The following is a 23076-nucleotide window of genomic DNA, read 5'->3' as shown; positions in this document are numbered from 1 at the left end:
CAAATAAAACAAATCTCTATTTTATCTCTCTCTCTCTATACAAATATATAATATATATACATAGATATCTCTGCTGATAGATGTATAGAGCTCTCTCATCTCTCTGGGAAGGATAAAAGGTTAATTTGTCATCACATGCACGACCAAAGCCACCAAGCCATGGGAGACACCCATTGGCACCCCGAGAGCCCAGGGGGGGCCACATCCTGCACCCCCAGGTTATTGCTGGTCAGGTCCCATCCTGCTCCGGCCAATAAGCAGAGGGGGAAGAAGCCAAAGTAAAAGAAATCCCACTGCAAAGCGCCGGCCAGCTCCTTGTCACCCAGGTGGCACCTGCCCCGGGGGCACGGAGGTGATGGTGGCATCACCCCAGGATCACGGGTGCTGCAGGGTGGGGGGGGGGGGGCAGAGACCCCCGGCCACAAGGCAAAGTCTGGATAAGGCGAAACCCAAAACGAAATAAAGAAGAGCGACTGCCCCCAAACCGGGCGCTTTGCCACCCAAAACTGGTGTGCCGGTGGCCCTCGGGTGCCACAAGGATGAGCTTGGGGACAGGGACAGTGTCATAGGGCTGTGCTCTCTGATTCCTCCTCCTCCTCAGGCCCCGAGAGTCTCTGCGGTGCCTCTGGAGGGTCCCGGCACAGGGTGGCATCGGGGGGGACATGGAGGGAGGGGACCTCAAACCGGAGCAGACCTGCAGAGAGAGGGGGGACAGTGATGGGGACACCTCACCCAGGCTGCCACCCTGTTAGTGCCACCGCTGCTGCCTGCGCTGTGCCACCCCACCCCAGCCTGGGACATCAGTCCCTCTGTCCCCCACACTGCCTGTCCCCACGATGTCCCCCTGCACCAAGGGCTGGTGACACTGCTGTCCCCTCTCCCAAGGGCCTGCAGGGAGAGGCAGTTTGTGTGAGGTGACACGGGTGGGTGGGTGACCCCCAGCCCCAGGCAGATGGTGTCACCACTGTCCCTTGCTGAGAGCAGAGGAACACACCCCCAGGTGGCACCTGCCACCTGCCAGGCTCTTTGCTGGCTTGGGGACCCCGCGATGGGCAGGGTCCTGGGAGCTCGCTGCCACCCACCCTGTGTGTCCCCCTGTCCCACAGGATGGGGACTCAGAGGAGCAAAGCCCAGGACCCCAGCCCTGCCTGGCCACACACTCCTCCAGGTGAGTCCCCCAATGTCCCCGATGCCACCTGGCACTTCAGAAGCATCACTATGACCCCACAAACAGGGCAGCCCACCCTGCTGTGGGGACCCCGAGGTGCTGGGGGACACACACACATCAACCAGACCAGGGGACAGGGAGGGCAGGACAGCAGGAACAGTGTCACAGGCTCGTGGGGATGATGCCACCTTCTCAGGGACACTGCCCCCTTCCTGGGGACATCACCACCATCCCGGGGACAGTTCTGTCTTTCCATAGACATTGTCACCTTCCTCAGGAGCACTGCCACCTCTTTTTGGGCACACTGCCACCTTCTCAGGGACACCCCTACCTTCCTGGTGCTGCCAGGGGGGACACTGCCACATTGACAAGGATGCCACATTGACACCTTCTTGGGGACAGTTCCACCTTTCCAGGGTGTCACTTCCTGGGCTCACTGCCACCTTCTCAGGGCTACAGCCACCAAACCCTGGGCCACCAAGCCTGCGTGTGTGTCCCTGCCCCGACCCAGTGTCACCGCTCCCCGTCGAGCTCCCACACCCAGGGGTGCCCCCTGGTGTCCCCCCCGCCTCCCCCCGGGGTTACCTGTCCTGGCGCCGTCCCCAGGGCCGGCAGCGTCCACTCGGGGGGGCTCCGGGGTCGAGGGGGGGCCGGGGGAGGCCGGAGGGGGCTGGGGCGGGGGGGGCAGCGTGGGGCGCGGCCGCGGCTTCGGGGTGGGACGGGATTTGGGGGCGGCAGTGGCGGGGGGAGGAGGAGGAGGAGGAGGCGGAGGAGGGGAGAGCTGGGCAGGGGGAGGGCAGGGCCCCGGGGGGGGGCCGTAGGGAGACGGGGTGCTGGGGGGGGTGGGCGAGAGGCTGGCGGGGGAGGGCTGCCCACCCCCCGGCTCCCCCGGGGACGCCCGGGGCGGGATGGGTGCCAGCTTCTTGGCCCCTGCGAGACAGAGAGGGAAGGGGGGGTCAGGGGGATGTCACCCCGACCCGGTGATCCCCCCCATCCCCGCACCCCCCCCCCCCCGCAGCCATCTCCTACCTTTGCGCAGGGAGTGCGGGCTCTGCTCGGCGGGAGAAAGGGGGGCAGAGGGTGGCCCGGGGCTGCCTCGGGGCTGGGGGGGCGGCTCCTTGGGCTTTAAAGTGCTGGGGGGAGAGAGAGAAAGGAGAGGGAATGAACTAGGAGAGATTTAAAAAAATAAAATAATAATTAAAAAAAATCAAAATGAACAATGAAATTAGGAAAAAGAAAATGAAAAATAGAGAATAAAGCAAAAATAACGAGCGGTAAAAATAAGTTCAGGGAGTTAAGAAGAAAGTTTAAATACAATTGAACAGAAGGCAAGCTGGAGTAGAATGAAATATTTCGAAATTAGGAAAGCAAGTGCAAAAAAAAAGAATTAAAATAGCGAAATACGAAGCATGGAATAAAACCGAAATTATTCAGAATGGAAAAATGAATAAAAAAATTTTAAATGCGAAAAAATAAAACTACAATAAAAATAAAATAAAAAGAACTGAAGGAGAAGAGTAAACAAAAATTAAAATTTAAAAATAAGGAGAAACTGATTCTAAGATTAGCATGACAAGAATTAAAAATACAACGGGAAATCTAAAGATGAGGAAACAGAAGAGAAAGCCCCGATGTCCTTTTGTCTTTTCTCTCCCACCCCCACTCTTCCCGCTGCCCCCCCCTCGCCCCCCGGCCCGGGCTGAGGGTTTGGGGGGGGGTCCTGGGGGTTACCCCGGCCTCAGCCCCCACCCGGAACCGTGGTGACGACCCCTCGGCCCCCCCTCCCCGCTGTGGGTGTGTCCCCCCCCCCTCCCCGTTACCTGGCCGGGCCGGGTCCGGCGGGCGGGCGGCTGCCCCGGGGGAGCGGGAGGGGTGCGGGGCGGGGGGAGAGCCCGGGGGGGTCCCAGGGGGAAAGGGGGCGTCGGGGGGGGCAGAGCCGGGCGGCAGGGCAGGGGGTGTGCAGTGAGAAAGAGGAGAAGGGTGGGAGAGGAAGGCTCCGGCTGCAGCCCGGCCAGGGGGGCTGAGCCCAAGGGGGGGGACATGCCCAGGAAAAGGGGGACAAGGGGACCCGCTCCTCCTCGGGGCGGGGGGAGGCGGAGCCGCCATAGGGCCAAGCAGACGCCAGGACACCCCTGCGCAAAATGTCCAGAAGCACCAGAAAAACAGGCAAAAACACAGAACAAAAGTAAAGCGGAGGAAAAAATAATAATAAAAGAGCAGAAGCGCTGGGGAGGGGGGGGAAGGGGGGGCTGGGGGCAGAGAGGGATGAGAGGAGGCGGAGCCCCCGTGGGGTTCCAGGCCCCCCACTTCATCCCATTACATCAGGACCCGGCCCCACGGCAGGACACGACCCCCCCAGAGTGGGTGCTCTGCGAAGCTCGGCCCCACTTTTTGGGGCAGAATTGGGGAATCGCGGCACTGCCTCCCACCGGAGGGCTGCAAATTAAAGTCGGCCCCCCCGGAGAAGACGGGCCCCGGGGAGCAACAGGGATCCTTTGGGATTTTCCTGTCACCTCCAGCCCAAATTTGGCTCCAGCCCAGCAGACCCCCGGCAGGGAAATCACTGGAGGCCCCCGAGGTTCCTGCTGCTCCTCTCCCAGCATTGCTGAGCATCCTCTCCATCCCTCCAGGGATGCTGCTCCTCTCCCAGGGATGCTCAACACCCTCTCTTCCTGCTCTTCCTGGAATATTACTCCTCTCTCAGGGATGTTCAGCACCCTTTCCTCCCACTGTCCCTGGCAAGCTTCTCCTCTCCCAAGGATGCTGGGCACCCCCTCCTTCTGCTCTCCCAGGGATGCTGATCCTCTCCCAGGCCTGCTCAGCAACCTCTCCTCCTGCCATCCCTACAGTGCTGCTCCTCTCCTAGGGATGCTCCTTCTTTCCTAGGGATACTGAGCATCAGCTTCTCCTGCTGTCCTCAGGATGCTGCTCCTCTCCCAGGGGTGCTCAGCACCCTCACCTGCTCCTCTCCCAGGGATGCTCAGCACCCTCACCTGCCCCTCTCCCAAGGATGCTCAGCACCCTCATCTGCTCCTCTCCTAGGGGTGCTCAGCACCCTCATCTGCTCCTCTCCTAGGGGTGCTCAGCACCCTCACCTGATCCTCTCCCAAGGATGCTCAGCACCCTCACCTGATCCTCTCCCAGGGATGCTCAGCACCCTGGCCCAGTGCCTGTGGAGAGGCTGTGGGGTTGTTTCCCCGCTGTATTCACCGAGGGGAAGGATTCCCAGGCAGGGGACACCCCGGGAGGGGGGGTGGGGGGAGCAGTGGTCTTACCTTGTCCTCTCGGCTGGCGGGGGGAAGCCGAAGGCGGTGGGAGGTGGGGAAGGGGCAGCTGAAATGACGTCCGGTGAGTGCTCAGGGATGGGTGAGTGGGGGGCTCCGGGGAGCTCGGAGGGGGGCAGGGGGGGCTGGGCAGATGGCAGGGTAGAGGACGTCTTGCGCCCCGCCGAGGTGCCCCGCCGAGCCACCCACGAGGTGTCCATCACCCTGACGCCCATGCTGGGGGACACACAGAGAAAGGTTCTCAGCACCCCCCCTGCTGCGGGGGGACCCCCAGGCCCCGCAGCCCCGCTCCTGTGGGTGCCCGGTCCCTAAAAACACCTCCTGCATTAGGGTGCTGCTGGGAATGTTCCTCCGAGGGAATGGGAGGAGAGATAGACAGGGGGGGGGGCTTGTGTCACCCTACGGCCACCTCTCACTTCCCCCCAGGCACCAGCAGCCTCCCACCACCCTCCCAGCACCCTCCCAGCACTGCTGCAGAGACCACCGTACCTTTGGATTTTCCTAAGGCTGCATGGGCAGAGATACATGGTTATTAGTGCAAAAAAGACCCTAAAACTTGGCGTGGCAGAAGAGGGGGGGAGCCCAAAGCTGGGAAAGGGGCTGCCAGGCCAAGGGGCTTTGAGATGGGGGGGATGCAGGAGGGGCACAGCAGGGACCAGGCTACCCCAGTGATGGGGAGAGCTTGGGACGGTTTTGGAGATGGGGAGAGCTCTGGGGATGTATTTTTGGAGATAAGGGAAACCCTGGGGTGTGTTTTTTGGAGACAGAGAAGACTCTAGACTCTGAAGTTGGGTTTTTTTGGAGGAGAGACCATTCTTGGAAGGTGGGAGGACCCCTGAAGGTGTTTTCTGCAGATGGAGAGAAACCAATGGGTGTTTTGGGGGGCTGTTGCCTGACTGGTTATGGTCCCTACACATGGAGGGCACACACAGGCTGGGAGTGGGGAGCTTTCCCAGGACCCACAGACCCTCGGGACACCAGGGCACCCAACCCCACATGGTGCAGCCCCAGTGCCATGCCCCGTGTCACCCTGCTGCCACCTCAGCAGGCTGTGGGCAGGCATCAAGCTCCAGGCTCATCCGAGCATCCCCAAGAAGCCATCACGAAGAGCTGGAGGTCCTCCCACCCCGGGACCACCCAACTTCTAGCAGCTCAGTGCCACCAAGGTGGCCTCCCTCTCCCCGGATGCCATCACCACAATCAGCCTCACCCATCCTTCTTGTAGAACTCCAGCATCATGTTGTCAGTGGCCACGCTGAGGGGACGCCGGGCCTGGTCCTGGTGGCGGCGGTCGGCGTGGTCCATGTCCGGGGAGGGCATGGAGCTGTAGTTGGCATTGTGGTTGGTGTGCATGGGGCTGCCATAGTTGCCCGTCACGTTGAACTCAATGTCTGGGGTGGAAGGAGGAATCCCAGACTGGTTTGGGTGGGAAGGGACCTTAAAGATCACCCAGTTCCACTCTCCTGCCATGGGCACAGACACCTCCCACAGCCCAGGGTGCTACCCTCAGCAGGGGCCACTGGAAAGGATTTACCAAGAGCAGCCCAAAATGTAACCCCCACCCAGAGCACATCTCCTGATCTCCACCATGGGATGGGTGGCTAGGAAAAGAGCAGTATCTGAGCTGGGTGTGCAAAGCATCAGGGATTTGGGTTTCATTGAATCCCAGACTGGTTTGGGTTGGAAGGGACCTTAAAGCTCCTCCAGTGCCACCCCTGCCATGGGCAGGGACACCTCCCACAGCCCAGAGTGCTCCAAGCCCCATCCAACCTGGGCTGGGACACTGCCAGGGATGGGGCAGCCACAGCTTCTCTGGGCAATCAGGGGCTCAGCACCCTCATTATACAAAATTTCTTCCTTATGTCTCAATTCAATCTCCCCTCTTCTGCTCTGAAACCATTTTTCCCCCATCCTCAGCACCCTTGTGTAAAATTTCCAACCTCAATCTCCCCTTTCTAGCTGAAACCATTCCCCCTCATCCTATCTCTCCTTGCCCAAAGTTCCTCCCCAGCTTTCCCATAGGCCCTGTGATGAGCCTTGCCAGATCTCTGCTCGAGGACCCCCAAGCAGAGGGGGCTGACAAAAATGAAGACAGGAGCCCAGCATCTCCTCCCGAGGGAAGGCTGGGGAGGGGACCCATGCTGAAGCCCACCCTGCCCCACCATGGGGCACATCTCACCTCCAGGGAAGAACCAGTCAGCGTGCTGGATGAGTGGCTCAATGATGCCCACGATCTGCAGCGACACCGTCGTCATCATCTCTGTCATGTTCCTGCAGGGAGGTGGCCAGCAGCTCAGCAACTCCACCACAGCCTGGCTTTATCCCTGGAAGGATTTTGCCCCCAGACCTCCCCTTTATGACCCCTTCCCCAGCATTTCTCCCTCCCCCTCCTGGGCCCCTTACCCATCCGCCTGCGGCCAGAGGAGGTTGGGCCCCAGCACGATGGCCACGTTGCTCGGTGTCATTTTGTTCATGTCCTGGTACTCAGTCAGCTTGGCCAGGAATTTGATCAGGTACCTGGAAAGCAGAACCGAGCCATGCCGGTGTGCCGGGGTCTCTGTCCCCTCCCCAGGTCCCCTCCCCAGGCTCACCTGATGTTGTTGTAGTTGGCTTTGGGCAGCTTCTCGCAGGCGTTCCATAGGGCATGGAGCCTCTTCTCCTGCTCTGGGATGCTGCAGGGAGGTTGGAAGAGGGTCAAGACCATCCCCACCCCACCAGCTCTGCCCTCAGGGACCCTGTGAGACTCTGGGGCTGCTGCCAACATTACAGACCTGCCGTCCTATATGCCACCCTTAGGGACTGTCCCCTCCCTTGAGCCACCACCACATCCCTGCCACGCACCCAAGGCAGGTGGGGGATGTGCTCAGACCTAAGTTTGGGCACCACTGAAGAGGTTCCCACCCTAAAAGGAGATGCCCTTTGTCCAACCTCCCTCCAACCTATCCCAAACATCTCCCAGGCAGATCTGATGCCACCTCAGCTGGCCCAGTCCTGCTGGGGTTTGGGGGTTTCAGGGTGCAGAGCACCCAAGTGAAGCAGGTGGGAGCTCTCTTGGCCAGCTGTCCCCCAGGGTTTGCACATCCCTCCAGAAAAGGCACCCAGGAGCTTGACAAAAGATGCTGGGAGAGCTCAGCCACCTTGGCCAGGGTGCTCTGGACTATGGTGGGGACATCAGGGTTGTTGGACATCAAGGTCACCCTTGGTGCTGGGACCCATGATGCTCAAGGAGCATTGCAGGAACCCTCCTGACTTTCAGACCCTAGAGAGGACATCCCAGGTGCTGGGAGCTACACCAGAAACTGCCCCCAAACCATCCATGGGGACCCAAGGTGCCACCACCCATATCACAGAGAAATGTGGGAGATGCCCCAGACTCACTTGGAGGCCTGGATCCACTCCTCATACAACTCAAACGTCATGAGGGGCTCTGGCAGCTCTCGCAGGTAGGACTTGAGGGCTCCTGTGACATACAAGGGACATGTTCCTTGGCCAGGAGGTGGGTACAAACCCCAGGTCCAATCCTGCCCCCACCGGGGAGCCCAGAGCAGGGAGTGCAGCTCATTAAACACAAAGAATGGTTCAGAGCAGCCCCAGGAGCTCAGAGCTGTGCTGGGAGGAGGTCTCAGAGCAGGAGAGGCAGGGAGAAGGCAAGAAGATGTGTGAAGCTTCCCACCCACTCCTCCCTCCTCCTGAGCAGCCTCATCCTCATCAGCATCACCCTCATTAGTGTCACCAGGGCACCTCGGGACACAGCCCTGGTTTATCCCTTGCCTGTGACCAAACCTGTGTTCAAGCCCTTGGCCAGGGAGGGGACACTGCAGGTCTGGGGTTCTGCTCCTTGGTGGATGGTACCTCCTGTACTGCGCCACTTCCACCAACACCTCTGCCTGCACTTGTCACCCCATCTTCAGTTATGGCTGTTCAAAGGCTTTGGGACAAATTGCAGAGGGGTTGAGGTGGGAAAGGACCCCTGGAACCCATCTGGTCCAGGCCTCTACTCCAGCAGGACCTCCAGCCAGAGGTGTTGCCCATGACTGTCCTGAAGGGTTTTGGTATCTCCAAGGATGGAGACTCCACCACCTCCCTGGATGTCCTGTGCCAGTGTATGGTCACCTACACCATGACAAAGCATCTTCTGATGTTCAGAGAGAACCTCCCAGGGTTCATTTGGTGCCCATTGCCCCTGGTCCTGGCACTGGGCAGCACTGGAAAGATCTTTGTCATCTTTGCACCCTCCCTGGAGGTTTATCCATCAATGAGATCCCCCTGAGCTTTCTCTGCTACAGGAGCCCCATCTCCTTCAGCCTTTCTCCCAGGACACGAGGGACACACACACACACACACATGTTCCAGGCCCTTTGTCATCCTCATGGCCTTTCACTGGAGCCTCTCCAGTATGTCCCTGGCTCTCCTCTAATGCCCAGCCAGGACTCCAGCTGTGGTCTCACCAGTGCTGGGCAGAGGGGCAGCATCACCTCCCCTGAACTGTAGGCATCACTCCTCCCAGTGTGGCCCAGGACACCTTCTGCCTTCATGCTGCCAGCTCACGGTCAGCTTGGTGTCCTGGGGACATCTCTGCCAAGCTGCTTCCCAGCTGGGTGGCCCTGGGTGCTGTGGCTGCTCCTCCTCAGGGGCAGAGACACTTCCCCTCACTGGACATCAGGAGATCTCTCAGCCCATGTCTCCAAGGTCCCTCTGGGTGGCAACACAACCCTCTGGTCCATCCCAGCTCCTCCCAGCTTGGTGTCACCTCCCAGCCCCTGCCCTGCCCCATCGGCCAGGTCACTAATGAAGATGTCAACCAGGACCCAGCATCACCCCCCAGGCTTCACCTTCTGTAACCACCCCTGGGTGCCCACAGCCCCTACCTGCGATGGCGTGGGGGTCAGCTGAGTACTCCTGCACGTCCACCACGCAGCAATCCAGGGCAGCCTTCAGCTTCTTCAGCTTGGAGGCCGATGGAGCCACTCGGAAGAGACCCTTGGCAGAGGACGGGAGTGTGCTGGGTCAGCTTTGGTGACTCCAGATGTCCCCAAAGCTCCCTGGTTCCTCGTCCCCCATCCTTGGAGACACCCATGTTCCCTCCCGTGGTGCCAGCCGTGGGACCCACCTCCTCCTGCATGCCACACTCCAGCAGCATGGTGACACAAGCCTCCACGGGGAAGGCGATCTCCCTCCCGCTGACAGCCAGGTGCTCCTCCAGGGGCTTCCCAAAGGAAGGCTTCTCCATCCAGGCCTCTGTGATGGGCAGAGGGGGGGAGAGGATGGGGAGGACACAGCTTCAGCAGCCCCTCCCCAGAAGGCCCTGGGATTACAGCAGCAAAAACCACAGGATGGCTTTTTCTGGTTGGAAGAGACCTTCAGGATCACCCAACCTGTGACCAGCACTGTGAAGCCACCACTAAACCATGTCCCTAAGGACCAGGTCTGCACACTCTTTAAATACCTCCAGGGTTGGTGACTCCACCACTGCCCTGGGTGGACTATTCCAATGTCTGACAACCCTTCCAGAGAAAAAATGTTTCCTAATATCCAGCCTAACCCTGCCCTGGCACAGCTTGCCTCCATGTCCTCTGGTCCTGCCACAGCACCAAGGAGAAGAGGCTGTGTCCTCCTTGCTCCACCTTCCTCTGAGGGAGCTGAAGAGAAATAATCCCTGTTGGGTGGTGCCAAAGGCAGAAGAGGACCCCACACCTCTGTCCTGAGTGGCTCAGGAAGTATTGTTTTGTTTTGTTTTGTTTTTTTAAAGATGAAACCCAAAGGAAATGCTTTCCAGTCATCCCATGGGACATTTCAGGGGGGCTGGATAATGTTTTCCAGGGAAGGGGTTGGAGCAATCATGGTCAAACCTTTACAGTCTACTCCCCCTTCTTCCATCACTGGTTTGAGGCAGGAAATGCTTTGTGAGATCAAGAGAAAAAACCTAAAATCCAAACCAGTCCCTGTCCCACTGTTGGAGAGGCAGCACCCCAGTCCTGCCCTGAGGCCACCATGCTGGGCACCCCCTGACCTTGCTGTCCCAGCCCAGCTCCACAAAGCCAAGCCCCAGGAGCCCCCCTTGGCACTGGGTGCTCCACAGGGATGTGCCAGCAGGCTGCCCACTCCCCATCCATGGAGCCCCTGGGACCAACTGGGGTGGGGATGCTCCCACTGGAGCAGAGGTGGGTGAGATGGGGGGGGGTGAGCAAAGGGAGAGTGCTCAAACCCAGCCCCAGTGCCCTGTCACACCATGGGGTCACACCAGAGGGTCACACCATGATATATCCATTGACATCCCCACGGTGTCACACCATGGGGTCACACCAGAGGGTCACACTGGGATCTACCCAGTGACATCCCCACGGTGTCACAGGGTCACAGAGTCACACCAGAGGGTCACACTATTACATATCCATTGACATCCTCATGGTGTCACACCACAGGGTCACACTAGGATGTACCCAGTGACATCCCCACAGTGTCACAGGGTTACAGAGTCACACCAGAGGGTCACACCATTACATATCCATTGACATCCTCATGGTGTCAGGCCACAGGGTCACACCCACGGCCACGACAAAGCCCCACGCAGCTCTGGTGTGATGTAGAGCCCTCGGTGTCACATGCAGGAGCAGGACAGAGCCAGGGGACACTTACCCTGCTGGGCTTTGATCTGAGGCAGGACGTTCTGCAGGAGTGCCAAGGATTTCCTGTGGTACTCTGCCTGCACCTCGATCAGCTGGGGGGAGAGATGGCAGCCCTGTCACCCCTGCCTGGGGACAGGGACAGAGGGGTCCTGTGGGGACAGGTGGCACTTACAGTTTGAAAATAGTTTGCATAGTCTACTTCTTTGGCCACAAAATTGTACATGTCAGCTGAGAGCTGGTCCTGCAGAGGGAAGAGAATTAGTTGGTCCCCAACGGGTGCTGCCCTGAGGCCACCACGATGGTCCTGTTGGAGGCCACTGGGAGGGAGCAGCTTGGAGCCAACATGCAATGTGGGTGTCCCAGCACCTGCTGGAGATCACAGGCTCCCAGACTGGTCTGGGCATGAAGGGACCTTAAAGCTCCTCCAGTGTCACCCCTGCCATGGGCAGGGACACCTCCCACAGCCCAGGGTGCTCCAAGCCCCATCCAACCTGGGCTGGGACACTGCTAGGGATGGGGCAGCCACAGCTTCTCTGGGCAACCTGAGCACTCAGTGCTGAGCTCACCAGCTCTTGGCAGGATGGATCCCCTGGGGATGGGATGCTCTCCAGCTCCAGAAGGATATGGAGGGGGACAAAGGAGCCGCTGGCATCTTGCTCAGCTGGTGAGCATCACCCACTGCCCCCAGGCTGTGCTTGGGCATGGGGAGTGACCAGAGGAGGGTTTATAATGGGCAGGGGAGGTATGAAGAGGAGAGGGTGCAGGTTGTGGGCAGTGCCCGGGATGCCAAGGTGCCCCCAGCCCCATGCTGCCCACGGGTACCCTGCAAATCTCCACTCTGTTAGCTGCCTCCTCCATCTCCTCCCTGAGAGCGTCGGCTTTGGCACCCGAGGGCTGCAGGTTGCTGGCCAACCCCGAGGACTTCACCGACTGCTGCCACCTGTGGAGAGGGGACAGAGCTGTCAGGGGGGCACAGAGACCAAGGGAACCCAGAGGATTTGGAGGGCAGCCCAGGGAGCCCCCCTCACCCAAACCCACCATGGTCCCCAGGGCTGGGATGCAGGATCCACTCCCAACCCCACTGTGCCCCCAGCTGCCTGCACACACCCTCGTTACAGGGCTCTAATGAAGTCATTATTTCCAGCCTGAGAATGCACCTTGTCCAGGCAGGAGGACAGAGGAAGGTGATGGGAATGCTTGGATATGATGGTGGGGACCAGGGACACCTCCCAGACTTCTCCCCAGGGCAGGCTGTGATGTGCAGGGCTTGGCCAACCCAACAGCCCAGGCAAAACCCAAAGCCCAGTGTCCCCCCACAGCATCTGGGACATGGGATGACCTCAAGGGACACCCCAGCTCCACCCCAGCACCACTCCATGGAGCAGAAGCACCCAGCTCCTTGCTGTCATGTAAGAACTCACCAAGAAAGGGAAAAAAATTAGGATTTGTGCCAAAAAATAAAAAAAATATACTTTTTTTCTTTTTCCACAGGGGCCAGGCTAGGAAAAGGGATCTATGGATTCTGCTGACAAGAGCAGGAATCTTGGCTCATTGCAGAGCTGCCCTCGAGGCACTCAGTGACATGGCCAAGACCTGGCCCAAAGGACAGCACCCATCCCTTGGGAACTTTTATTATTTTTTATAAAGCAGCTTTGAGGCCACTTTCTACCGTGTCCTGGAGGAGTCCATGTCCAGCACGAGCTTCGCCAAGTGCTTCCTCTGTTTCTGGATATTTGGGATTTCCACCTGCAGCCACACACAGGAGATCAACAGCCCCGGAGAGACACCATGGGAGAGGTCACTACCAGTTGGGAATTTGGGCTGGAATTTGGTGGATAAGGATGCAGCTCCTTATTTAAACATCCTTAGGGAGCTGGCACAGCTTGTCCCTGCTCTGTGTCCCCATCTGGGCTGTGCCACCCCCTGACTGCAGAACCCACACCCTGGAGAGGAGCATCCCTGGGGGGAGCAGAGGGTTTGGGAGTGGGTGAAACCCTCTGAACACCAGTGTGCCATAAAGCTCTGGTTTCTGCTGGGGGGAGATGAAACCAGACCCAAGCCCAGGACATTTTGCAAGATATACAAAGGAGGAAAAAAGCATTGGCTAAAACTGAAAAACTAAGTTGGCATGAAAAAAAAAATAAATATCCCCAACCAACAAAAATATCCAACAAACAACAACAACAGCATGGGCTTGGAGCTGGGGAAAATAAGTCAGGAATAAAACTGTGGGTGGCTCTGCCTTCAGGAGAGCTGAGAAGAACAGGACCAGGGAGAAGAGGAGCCCAGCAGAGAGCCCAACATGCCAACCCTGCCCCTAACCACTTAACAAGCACCACCAAAGGAAAGGTCTCTGCAGAGGCCAGGACCCAAAATTCCCACTTTGTCCCATCCTGTCCCATCCTGTCCCTGCCCACTGCTCACCTCAGCCAGCAGGAAGAGGGGCTCAATGACATCCCTCTCCACCTGCAGCTCGAAGTGGATGAGCTCCTGAGCCAGCCTGTCCTCTGCCTCCCCACACAGCCGCAGCATCTTCCTGCAGGGACACAGCAGGGATGGGCACTGGGAGGATGGGGGGGATGGGAAACCCCCCTGTGCCTAGGATGGGGGGAGATAGTGACCCAAAGGACCTGGGGTCCTGGGCAGAGGGTTGGAGAGAGGGACCACGGGCACCCCACCTGTTAGGAAAATCCCATTCCCTGATTATTTTACCAATTATCATTGAATCCCAGACTGGTTTGGGGTGGAAGGGACCTTAAAGCTCCTCCAGTGCCACCCCTGCCATGGTCAGGGACACCTCCCACAGCCCAGGGTGCTCCGAGCCCCATCCAACCTGGGCTGGGACACTGCCAGGGATGGGGCAGCCACAGCTTCTCTGGGCAGCCAGGGGCTCAGCACCCTCATTATACAAAATTTCTTCCTTATGTCTCAACTCAATCTCCCCTCTTCTGCTCTGAAACCATTTTTCCTCCATCCCATCCCTCCAGGCCCTTGTCCCAAGTCCCTCCCCAGCTTTCCTGGAGCCCCTCCAGGCACTGGGAGTTACTTTGAGGTCTTCCTAATAGTTTGAAATTGTATGGTCCTTAAATATATATATATATGTATGTTACATATGTTACATATATTTAATAATAATAATAATATATTTAATGTACAGCATGACTGAAGGACCTTAGCTCATCCAAAGAGAAGAATAAAGGAAACCCCTGCCCTACCAAGATCTCAGGAGCACCCCAGCACCCACCACCACTGTGAACCCCCCTCTTGGACACAAGAGGACAGTTTTTTCCCCATGGGGACAGTCAGACCTTGGAATGGTCTCCCAGGGGCAGGGGTGGATTCCCCCACTCTGGGAAGTTTGGAGTCTCAGCTCGGGGGGTGCTGGGACACCTCACATCAACAATAACATGAGAAGGGTTGGAGCAGGGGATCCTGGAGGTCCCTTCCAAGCTGACACTCTGGGATTACAGGATCCCACGATGCCAACCAGCACCCAGCTCAGCACTGGTGCCAGCAGGATGCTGTCCCTTACCCCAGCAGGATGCTGTCCCTTACCCCAGCAGGGAGTCCTCGCCCAGCACTGCTGACCCCTCCACCAAGCACTGCGCCAGCGTTGTCAGTGGGAGCTTCTTCTGCAGAGAGAGAGCTGAGGGCTGTGTTCCCCAACACCCCACCAGCCCCCCAAACCCCCCCCTGGGCCCTGCCCCAACCTCACCGAGCGTTTGTCAGGCTCCACGCCTTGCTGGCCCTGCAGACATGCTGTCAGCTTCTTGTGGGTGCTGTGGGACACCTGCTTCACCAGCTCCAGGCGCTTCTCCACCTGTGAGGACGTGGTGACCATCACCGGGGTGTCCTGCCTGCCCTGCTGCACCCACCACACAACCACGGAGGGGTTTTTTTTCCCATTCCAAACATTGTGCACTGCCACAGTGTGGGATGTCCAAGCACTTCCCAGGGGAGGGATGGTTTAGGCAGGAGAGGGTTTCACCAGGAGGAGGTTTCACCAGGATGCTGCTGCCCCATCTCAATCCTCCCCAGTGAGGCTGAGAGGGGATCCAGAGCAGCCTCCAAAGCCTTTGTCTCCCCAGGAGGTGGCTGTCCCCAGCTGAGCTCCACCCCAAACCAAACCCAAGGCTGCAAATTGACTTATTTGCCTCTGCAGTGATGAAACTCAGAATTTCACCCCCAAAACTCAGCAAGACGAGTCACGAGCTGTAAGCAACAACAGGCTGCTAAAAACCATAGCTGAGAGACCCAAGGGGAAAGAGGGGAACCTTAAAATCTTGGGAAATCATCTGGGAAAAAAACCCCACCAAACTAAATAAGCTGGGGGAAAAAAAATAATGACTCCCTGCCCTGGGGAAGGGGGAGAAGAGCTGAGCTTCTCCAGCATTCCAGCCCTGGTGGCATCTGTGCAGGGCGCCAGTGCAGGGATGGCTGGGGAGCTGCCCTGGTGTCACAGGTCCCATCCCCAGGGACAGTTCTGCAGCAGGCAGGAGGTGCTGGCACACAGAGCCCAGCTGGGTCTTGTTGCCATCCCAGAGGAGCCCAGACTGAATCTGATTCCCTGCTGCACCCAGCCAGCACCCACGGGTGGGTGGGTGGGTGGGGGCCTGGAGGCCCTGGGCAAGTTGGACCAGCCACAGAGGAGCTCACCTGCAGGAGATCTTCACTCAAAACCTCTGTCTTCTCAGCTCTGCAAAACAAGAGAGACCAGAAAGGGTTGGCCAAGGGTCTGGCAGAGGGGTTGCACACCAGGTACCAGGCAGGGCTGAGCCTGCTCTTGCATCATGCACCTATTTCCAGTTGCACCAGTACAGCTTGAGAGAAGGGACTGGGTTGAGAAGGACTTGGGGGTGGTGATGGTGGAGCAGAAGCTGACTGTGAGCCCTCAAGGTGAGATTCCAGCCCAGAAACCAACCCTGGCCTGGGCTGCAGCAAGAGAAGCACAGACAGGGGTCAGGGGAGGGGATTCTCCCCCTCTGCTCCTGTCAGACCCCTCCCTGGAGTTCTGGGTCCTGTTCTGGAGTCCCCAACATCAGAAGGACACAGAGCTCCTGGAAGGTGTCCAGAGGAGCCACTGAAATGCTCAGAGGGCTGAGCACCTCCTGGGAAGCCAGGCTGAGGGATTGGGGTTGTTCAGCCTGGAGCAGAGGAGGCTCCCAGGGGAGCTCAGAGCAACCTTCCAATATCTGCAGGGGCTCCAAGAAAGCTGGGGGAGGGCTTTGGACACGGGGGGGTAGGGAGAGGACAAGGGAAATGGGTGAAAACTTGATGAAGGGATAAATAAAAGCTCACTGCTCCCCTTCCCTTCCAGCTTTCCACCCTAGAGCTGTTTTCCTCAGCACAACCCCAGGCAACCCTCAGTCAGCCCCAACCACTGGCATCCCTACAAACAGCTGGGAGAAAAGGGACAATTCCCAGCAGGTGAGCTGGGGGGTGCAGCTACAGTTTAGCTGCTGCAAAAACTAATTGCTGCCAGCAGAAATCAAAACTAATCAAGCAAATTAAGTTGATTGAAAAAATAAATAAATAAAAAAAATCATAAGCTTCCAGTGCCTTGACCTGGGGAGCTACAGCAAAGCCTGAGAGCATCTTCCCCATGCCAGACATCTCCATCTGGCTGGAGCACTGCCCCGTGCACCCACCACTGCCCCCACTCCTGAGTCTCAAACCACTCGAACCAAGGAGCTCCCAGCCTTGGATCTGACCCTGACCCAGCAAATCTCAGAGCACGAGGGGGATTCGCAGCAGTGAAACCACCCTGCAAGGCTTCACCCAGCCCCAGGGACACCCCTGCCCACCCCTCCTGCACAAAGCACCCCTTCCCACCCCATCTCCAGCCAACCCCTTTCTGTGGGATGCCTGTAAATGCTTCATTGCTATTAAATCACCAACACCAGCCTGGTTCCTGGGATTTCTGGTTCCTCCAGCCTAAAAATAGCCATGAAAGCCCAGCCAAGGCCACCCCGTACAGGCAGGGTTCCCTCCCCCAGAGGCTCTGTCCTGCCATCCCCCGCAGGCTCGGGGACACTTCCCAGCTCCATCCTTGTCCTGCTCCTGACACTTCCGCCACATGTGCCTGGGCACTGCTACCAGGGGGATAATTCCAAGTTCTCCAGCTCCCCCAGCTCAGAGGTGAGGCTGCTGGGGTGAGGTTGGTGAGGTGAGGTTCAACCATCTCACTCAACAAGGTGCTGAGCATCCATTGTGTGTGCTGGAGGCAAGAGAAAACCCCTCAGGTCTCATCCAGGCAGCTCCTGGAAGCTTGGAGCATCACAGGCCAAGCTGGGGCTGGTCCAAGGACCACATGTCCCCAGCTTCTGCCACTGGCTGAGCCCTCTTTGCCAGCACATCCCTGGGGACACACACCTGAAAGGAAGCTGTGGATTTTTCCCAGTGCCTTTTTCACAGACGAGAAGCAAAATATCAAATATTTATATCCTCAAATCGCTGCTCAAATCCCCCCGAGGAGAAAATTCCCTGCTGCAACATCCATCCAGAGGTGAAGGGATGGCCCTGCTGCTGGCTCCTCCAGCACATCCCAGGCTTGTCCTGCCCTGGTGGGTGGCCTGGAGTGATTGTCCCCATGTCCCAAAGGCAGCAGTGCCCACCTGGAGGACACGGTGCCAGGGCTCATCCAAGCAGGATGAGCTGGGTGGGGAAGGCTCCTCCAGCTTTCCTCCATCCTTCTGCCCATTGCTGGCAAAGCCAAAGGAATCAAAGCCAAACAGGGGACAGGTTCTAAATGCAGAAAAACCTCTTTTGCTCCTCTCCTGCCCCTTTCCTGCCTGCCAGCTCTCTGCACCAGCATCTCTCCAGCACAGGATGCCCGGGGCCCTCTGCTCCTTGCTCCTGGTGCATCCCTGGCAGAGAAAATCCCACCCCAGGGTCACATCCTGACCCCGCTCTGGTCCTGATTTGAAAATCATGGAGAATCACATGGATGCTGCTGGCCACGGGGACCAAGCCCTCAGCCTGCTCCAGCAGGATCACAGTTTGTCAGCACTGCCACTGCACGAGAAGGATAAAAATATCCCCAGGGCTGTGGGGACACTGCCAGCAGCATCCAAGGGGTGCAGCAGCACTCAGCAAAGCCAAAAAGCCCGGGGAGGTGGTGGGGGTGGGTTGTGCTGATGGCAGCCACAGGCATCCCGAAGCACAGAGGTGGAACCCAGCTATTTAAAGCACGTTGTTCCCTCCTGCAAATCCCATTGGAAAAAATCCCAGGTGCTGCTTTTATTCCCCCTGTCCTTGTTTTCGTCCGTGTGCAATAAATTGTCCTTATTTCTCACAGAAGATTCTTGCTGCTCAGAGAACAAAACCTCAGCGTGTAAAAGGCTTTGGATGTCCCTGCAGATGTCCTGGTGCTTGGAAAAGCAGCTGTCCTGAGAGCCAGCCCAAAATGCCACCGCTGTCCCCTGGCATGAAGGCTACACCTTGGGATGCTCAAAAAGGACCAGGAGGAAGAAAATGACCCCTCCAAGCTGACCCAGACCCCCCTGGCGACCCCCTAGTCACTTGCAAGCCTCCTAAGGAACCCAAAGATGCCAGGCTGCACATGGCTGCAAGGGCCTGGTTTATTCCTGAGGGGGAAAAAAAAAAAAACAAACCAAAAACCAACCCCAAAATCCCACCCCAACATATTGAGACAGTTCTGGAAAATTCATGGGGTGGTTCCAGCTGCTGCCCCATCATCCCACCACCTCCAGGCAGGGGGAGAGCTCCCACTGATCCAGCTGCTGAGGAAAGAGGTAAATAAATAGAAATAAACAATAAAAGCACTTTGCAGACAGCATCTTCAGAGTGTTTGACACTTAGGGATTTTGCTTCCCTTTTTTTGATGCCTTGGAGATAAATACTACAGTGCCTTGCAGCCTGGGCACAGGAATCCTCCTTAGTTGGGTACCTTACATCTTCCTGAGCCTGATCCTGACCTTGACACTAACCCTGATGCTGATCCTGGCCCTAACCCTGATCCTAACCTGAACCCTGATCCTGACCCTGACATTAATCCTGACCCCATACAGGTGTGCTAGCTGTGCCTGCTTCCCATGGACAAACCACTGACACTGCCTGTCCCCTGCCAGGGTACCTCTGGATTTTTTTCCCTTCAGCTGCTTTGTTTTCTTCCTTTTTTTTTTTTTTTTCTTTTTTTTTTTAAGGACCAGTACCACTAAAAGCCTTGGGGCAGCATCCAGCCCAGCAGTCCTCAGCCCTGGAGCTGCTGGCACTGTAGGATGGTGGTGGCAGGGGATGGTGACCCCAGGAGGGGACATCTCTCAGACCACAGAGGGTTACACCCCAGCAATCCTCTCCCAGGAGAGAGAAAACACCAGGTTTCTATATTATTCCTTATTTCCACTTATTATTCTTTATTTCCATTAATTATTCCTCATTTCTATGAATTAGTCTTCATTTTCATTGATTACTCCTCATTTCCATTGATTCTTCTTCATTCATATGTACTATTCCTTATTTCTATGAATTTTCTTTCACTTTCATCTATTATTCTCTAGTTTAATCTATTACTCCTTATTTCCACCTCTTATCCCCTATTTCCATCTATTATTCCCCATTTTCATTTATTATTCCCCATTTCCAGCCAGCTGCTCGGGGCTCCCCGCTGGGGAAGAGAGATAAAACACCAGCCCACCCTCCAGATGGGGACATCCCGAGGACAAGGACAATCCCTGATCCATCTCCCACCGAGCCCCCAGCCCAGCGCTGAGCAAAGAGGGGGCCACATCCCCCCTTACACCCATCCCGCAGAGCACAACAGCCGTGGGGGGACCCACGGAGCCGCCCCGGCCGCGGCGTGGCAGCCAGCCCTAAGAGGATTAGGGGTTTAGTGGCCCCCCGGGCACTGTCCCCGGTCCCCAGGGGCTGGGGGCAGGAGGATGCTCGGCTTTGGCAGCGGCTCCATTTTGAAAGCAGGAGTGAGTGCGGGGCCCGGCTCTCGGGTCCTTCCTGACCCGGGGACACCCCTTCCCCGCAGCCCCCGGCCTCGGGTGGGAGATGTGGCAAACCCTCCCGGAGAGCAAGAACGGCCCGGCCAGGAGAAAACCACAGGTTCTGTCCCCAAAACAGCCTCCTCCTCCCGCTGCTCTCCCAGGGGAAGCAACAGCCCGGCTCCCAGCTCCCTGCACCATGTTCCCTCTACCACGCTCCCGCACCCCATTCCCGGATCGCCTTCTCACACCGCGCTCCCGCACCGGATTCCCGCACCGGATTCCCGTAGCACGCTCCCAAACCGCGTTCCCACACCCTCGTTCTTGCTCCACGTTCCTGCTCCCACACCACGCTCACTCCCACACCCGCTTCCCTCACGCTGCTCCCACACCGGATTCCTGCAGCACGCTCCCAAACTGTGTTCCCACATCGCATTCTTGCACCACATTCCCTCAGCACCTTCCCGCACCCTGCTCCCGTTCTGGATTCCCGTGCCCTGCTTCTGCACCGGATCCCTGCACCGGCTTCCTGAATCCCGCTCCCGCACCAGATTCCTGCACCGGATCCTTGCAGCAAGCTCCAAAAACGCTTTCGCACATCACATTCCCGCACCACATTCCTGCTCCCGCGCTCCTACGCCGTTCTCCCACACCGCATCCCCACACCACATTCCCGAACCGGATTCCCGCACCGCATCCCTGCAGCACGCTCCCAAACCGCCTTCCCACCCCGGATTCCCGCCCCGGGAGAGGGTGCCATCAGAATTCCAAGCCCTTGGCTGCGGGAGGGGATGGGGATGCTGAGCCCGCCGCCCCGGCCCTGCTGCTGCCCCAGCGCCTCAGGAGGAAGGAATAAAATCACTAAATCCGCACACACACGCACCCCCGGCGCCGCAAAATCTCCGAGAATTACACAACAGCCGCCACCGGCCCCGGGCCTGGACCGGCACCCCCGCGGGCACAGCCTCTCCTCCCGCACCCCCCCTGAGCCCCCCGGCACCCTGCCTGCCCCCCGGGGTCACCCATGGGTGCTGGGGGGGAGTGAGGGGGGACAGATAAGGAGCGCATGAGGAGAACGCGTGTCCCTGCGGCCCACGGACACGGAACGGATGGGGGCTGGGGGCTGGAAGGGAAGCAGTGGATAAAAGGGGAAGGGGCAAAGGGGGCAGGGGGACACGCAGGGGTTAAGAAGCAGGCAGGGACTGCAGGCAGGGGAGGAGGCAGCGAACAGGCAGGGAGGAGGAGAGGGCAGTGGGGCAGGCAGGGAGTGGGCCCCAGGGCTGGCAAGGAGGGGGCTGTGGGGGCATCGTGGGCAGAGAGGTGGTGAGGGGGCAGGCAGGATGCAGGCAGCAGGGAAGGGGCAGGCAGGGAACAGGCGGGTTGGGGGCTGGGAGAGCAGGCAGTGGGACAGGCAGGTTGGGGGCTAAGGAGCTGGGGCAGTCGAGTGGTGAGAGTGTGGGCAGGAACAGGGGGAACAGGGTGAGCAGGGAGAGGGCAGGAGAGGGCAGGGAGCAGGTGCAGTGGGGCTGGCAAGAAGCAGCCGAGGCGGTGGGCAGGGGCTGGGCAGGGGCGGTGGGACAGGCAGGGTGCAGGAAAGGTGCAGGATGAGGGTCAGTGGGGCAGGCAGGGGAGCAGGGAGGTGTGGGGGCAGAAGCAGGAGAGCAGGCAAGGTGCGGGATTCGGGGCGGTGGGGCGGGCAGGGCTCAGGCTGGGAGCTGGGGCAGCGGGGTGGGAAGGGCAGGGGCGGGGAGAAGGATGAAGGCTGAGGGGCAGGCAGGGAGCAGGCAGGATGCAGGCAGGGTGCGGGATGGAGGCTGCGGGGCGGGCAGGGCGCAGGCAGGGCCCATCCCCATCCCTACCTGCCCACGGTCTGGTTGGCGAGCTGGCGCATGCGGTTGAATTGCTTCTTCATGGTGGCGGCGGTGCGGGCAGGACGGGCAGGGCGGGCAGCGTGGGCAGCGTGGGCAGCGTGGGCAGAGCGGGCGGGCAGAGGGGCTCACCCGCCGCCCCTCCCGCATCCCCGCCCGGCGAGCAGCCGGGCCGGGCTGAGCCGAGCCGAGCCGGGCCGAGCGGGCCCGGGCCCCTGCGCGGCTCCGCGCCTCCGCCTCGCCCCCCGCCCCGCTCCGCTCCTCTCCGCACCGCCCCGCACCGCCCCCGGCCGCGGCGGCCATGGGAAATGTAGTCCGGGGCCGCCAGACCCCGCGGGCTCTGCCGTGCAAGAGGGGAGCCATGGAGCGGGCCTGGACCCTGTCATCTCCCCAGCATCCCTTGGTGTGGTCCCAGCATCCCTCCGGCATCTCTCCAGCATCCCTCAGCATCCCTTAGCATGGCCCCAACATCCCCTCGGCATCCCTCAGCATCCCTTGACATGGCCTCAGCATCCCTTGGCACAGCCTCAGCTGCCCCCCAGGATCTTCTGGCATCCCTTGCCATCCCCAGAACATTACCCCAGCCCCCCCCTCTCCCCCCGACATCCCTTCAGCATCCATTGGCACTGCCCCACCACTCCCTGGGGACCTCCTGGCATCCCTTGGCATCCCCCACCATCCCTTCATCATCCCCCTGACGTCTCTTACCATGGCCTCAGCATCCTTCTGCCATCCCTGTCATTCCTTGGCAACCCCCTGACATTCCCTCAGTATCCCTGCCTGCCCCCCCCCCTCCTCCCAGGATCTCTCCAGCACCCGTTGCACTCTTCATCCCTTTCCCAGCCTTCCCAGTATCCCCCATCCCTGCTCACTGGAGGTCCTGGGGGGGTTGGGGCACAGGGGGCTGCAGCAGGAAACCAGGAGGGAAGGAAAGTGGGAAGCAGGGCAAGAGGCTGGGGAGCTGGCAGGAAGGTCCCATCCCTTGTCACTGGGTTAGTGGCACCCACCTGCCGTGGGCAAGCGTGGACAAGCCTGCTGGCACCCACTGTCCCACCACTGCCACCTCATCTCTGTGGCCAAACTGCTACTGGAGCAGAGGCCTTCATTCTCCACAGGTCCCTGTTCCCCAAAAAATCAGGAGCCACCAGCTTTGTCATCTCTTAGTATCACAAAATCGTC

The 23076-nt window shown here is 58.9% G+C and overlaps 1 protein-coding gene across 1 annotated transcript; it reads right to left on the bottom strand.

Moving 5' to 3' along the window:
* Window positions 1–393: 393 nt before the first annotated feature.
* Window positions 394–22003, bottom strand: ARHGAP44 (Rho GTPase activating protein 44). Its single transcript, XM_030461846.1, has 20 exons — window positions 21889–22003; window positions 15735–15774; window positions 14794–14898; window positions 14634–14710; window positions 13503–13614; window positions 12748–12824; window positions 11901–12018; window positions 11251–11319; window positions 11089–11170; window positions 9563–9690; window positions 9321–9432; window positions 7831–7912; window positions 7044–7124; window positions 6856–6969; window positions 6632–6723; window positions 5663–5843; window positions 4444–4668; window positions 2198–2301; window positions 1754–2098; window positions 394–694 (listed from the first exon to the last, which is right to left on the bottom strand). Exons 1-20 carry the CDS (start codon window positions 21939–21941, stop codon window positions 564–566), a joined length of 2328 nt encoding a protein of 775 aa, XP_030317706.1. The 5' UTR covers window positions 21942–22003; the 3' UTR covers window positions 394–563.
* Window positions 22004–23076: the final 1073 nt, after the last annotated feature.

The sequence above is a fragment of the Calypte anna genome, chromosome 18 (assembly GCF_003957555.1).
Source record: "Calypte anna isolate BGI_N300 chromosome 18, bCalAnn1_v1.p, whole genome shotgun sequence".
NCBI lineage: Eukaryota > Metazoa > Chordata > Aves > Apodiformes > Trochilidae > Calypte > Calypte anna.
Note: the sequence above shows the minus strand (reverse complement) of the source record. Positions and strands in the feature narration are given on the sequence as shown.

Bases quoted from the DNA above. Each gene is read 5' to 3' on its own strand.
- ARHGAP44 (XM_030461846.1), bottom strand. From the start codon at position 21,941: ATGAAGAAGCAATTCAACCGCATGCGCCAGCTCGCCAACCAGACCGTG. The intron at 12,019-12,747 runs GTAGAAAGTGGC...CCCTCTCCACAG, and splicing joins ATGGACTCCTCCAGGACACG to GTGGCAGCAGTCGGTGAAGT. The intron at 9,691-11,088 runs GTAAGTGTCCCC...TGCCCATCACAG, and splicing joins TCAGATCAAAGCCCAGCAGG to AGGCCTGGATGGAGAAGCCT.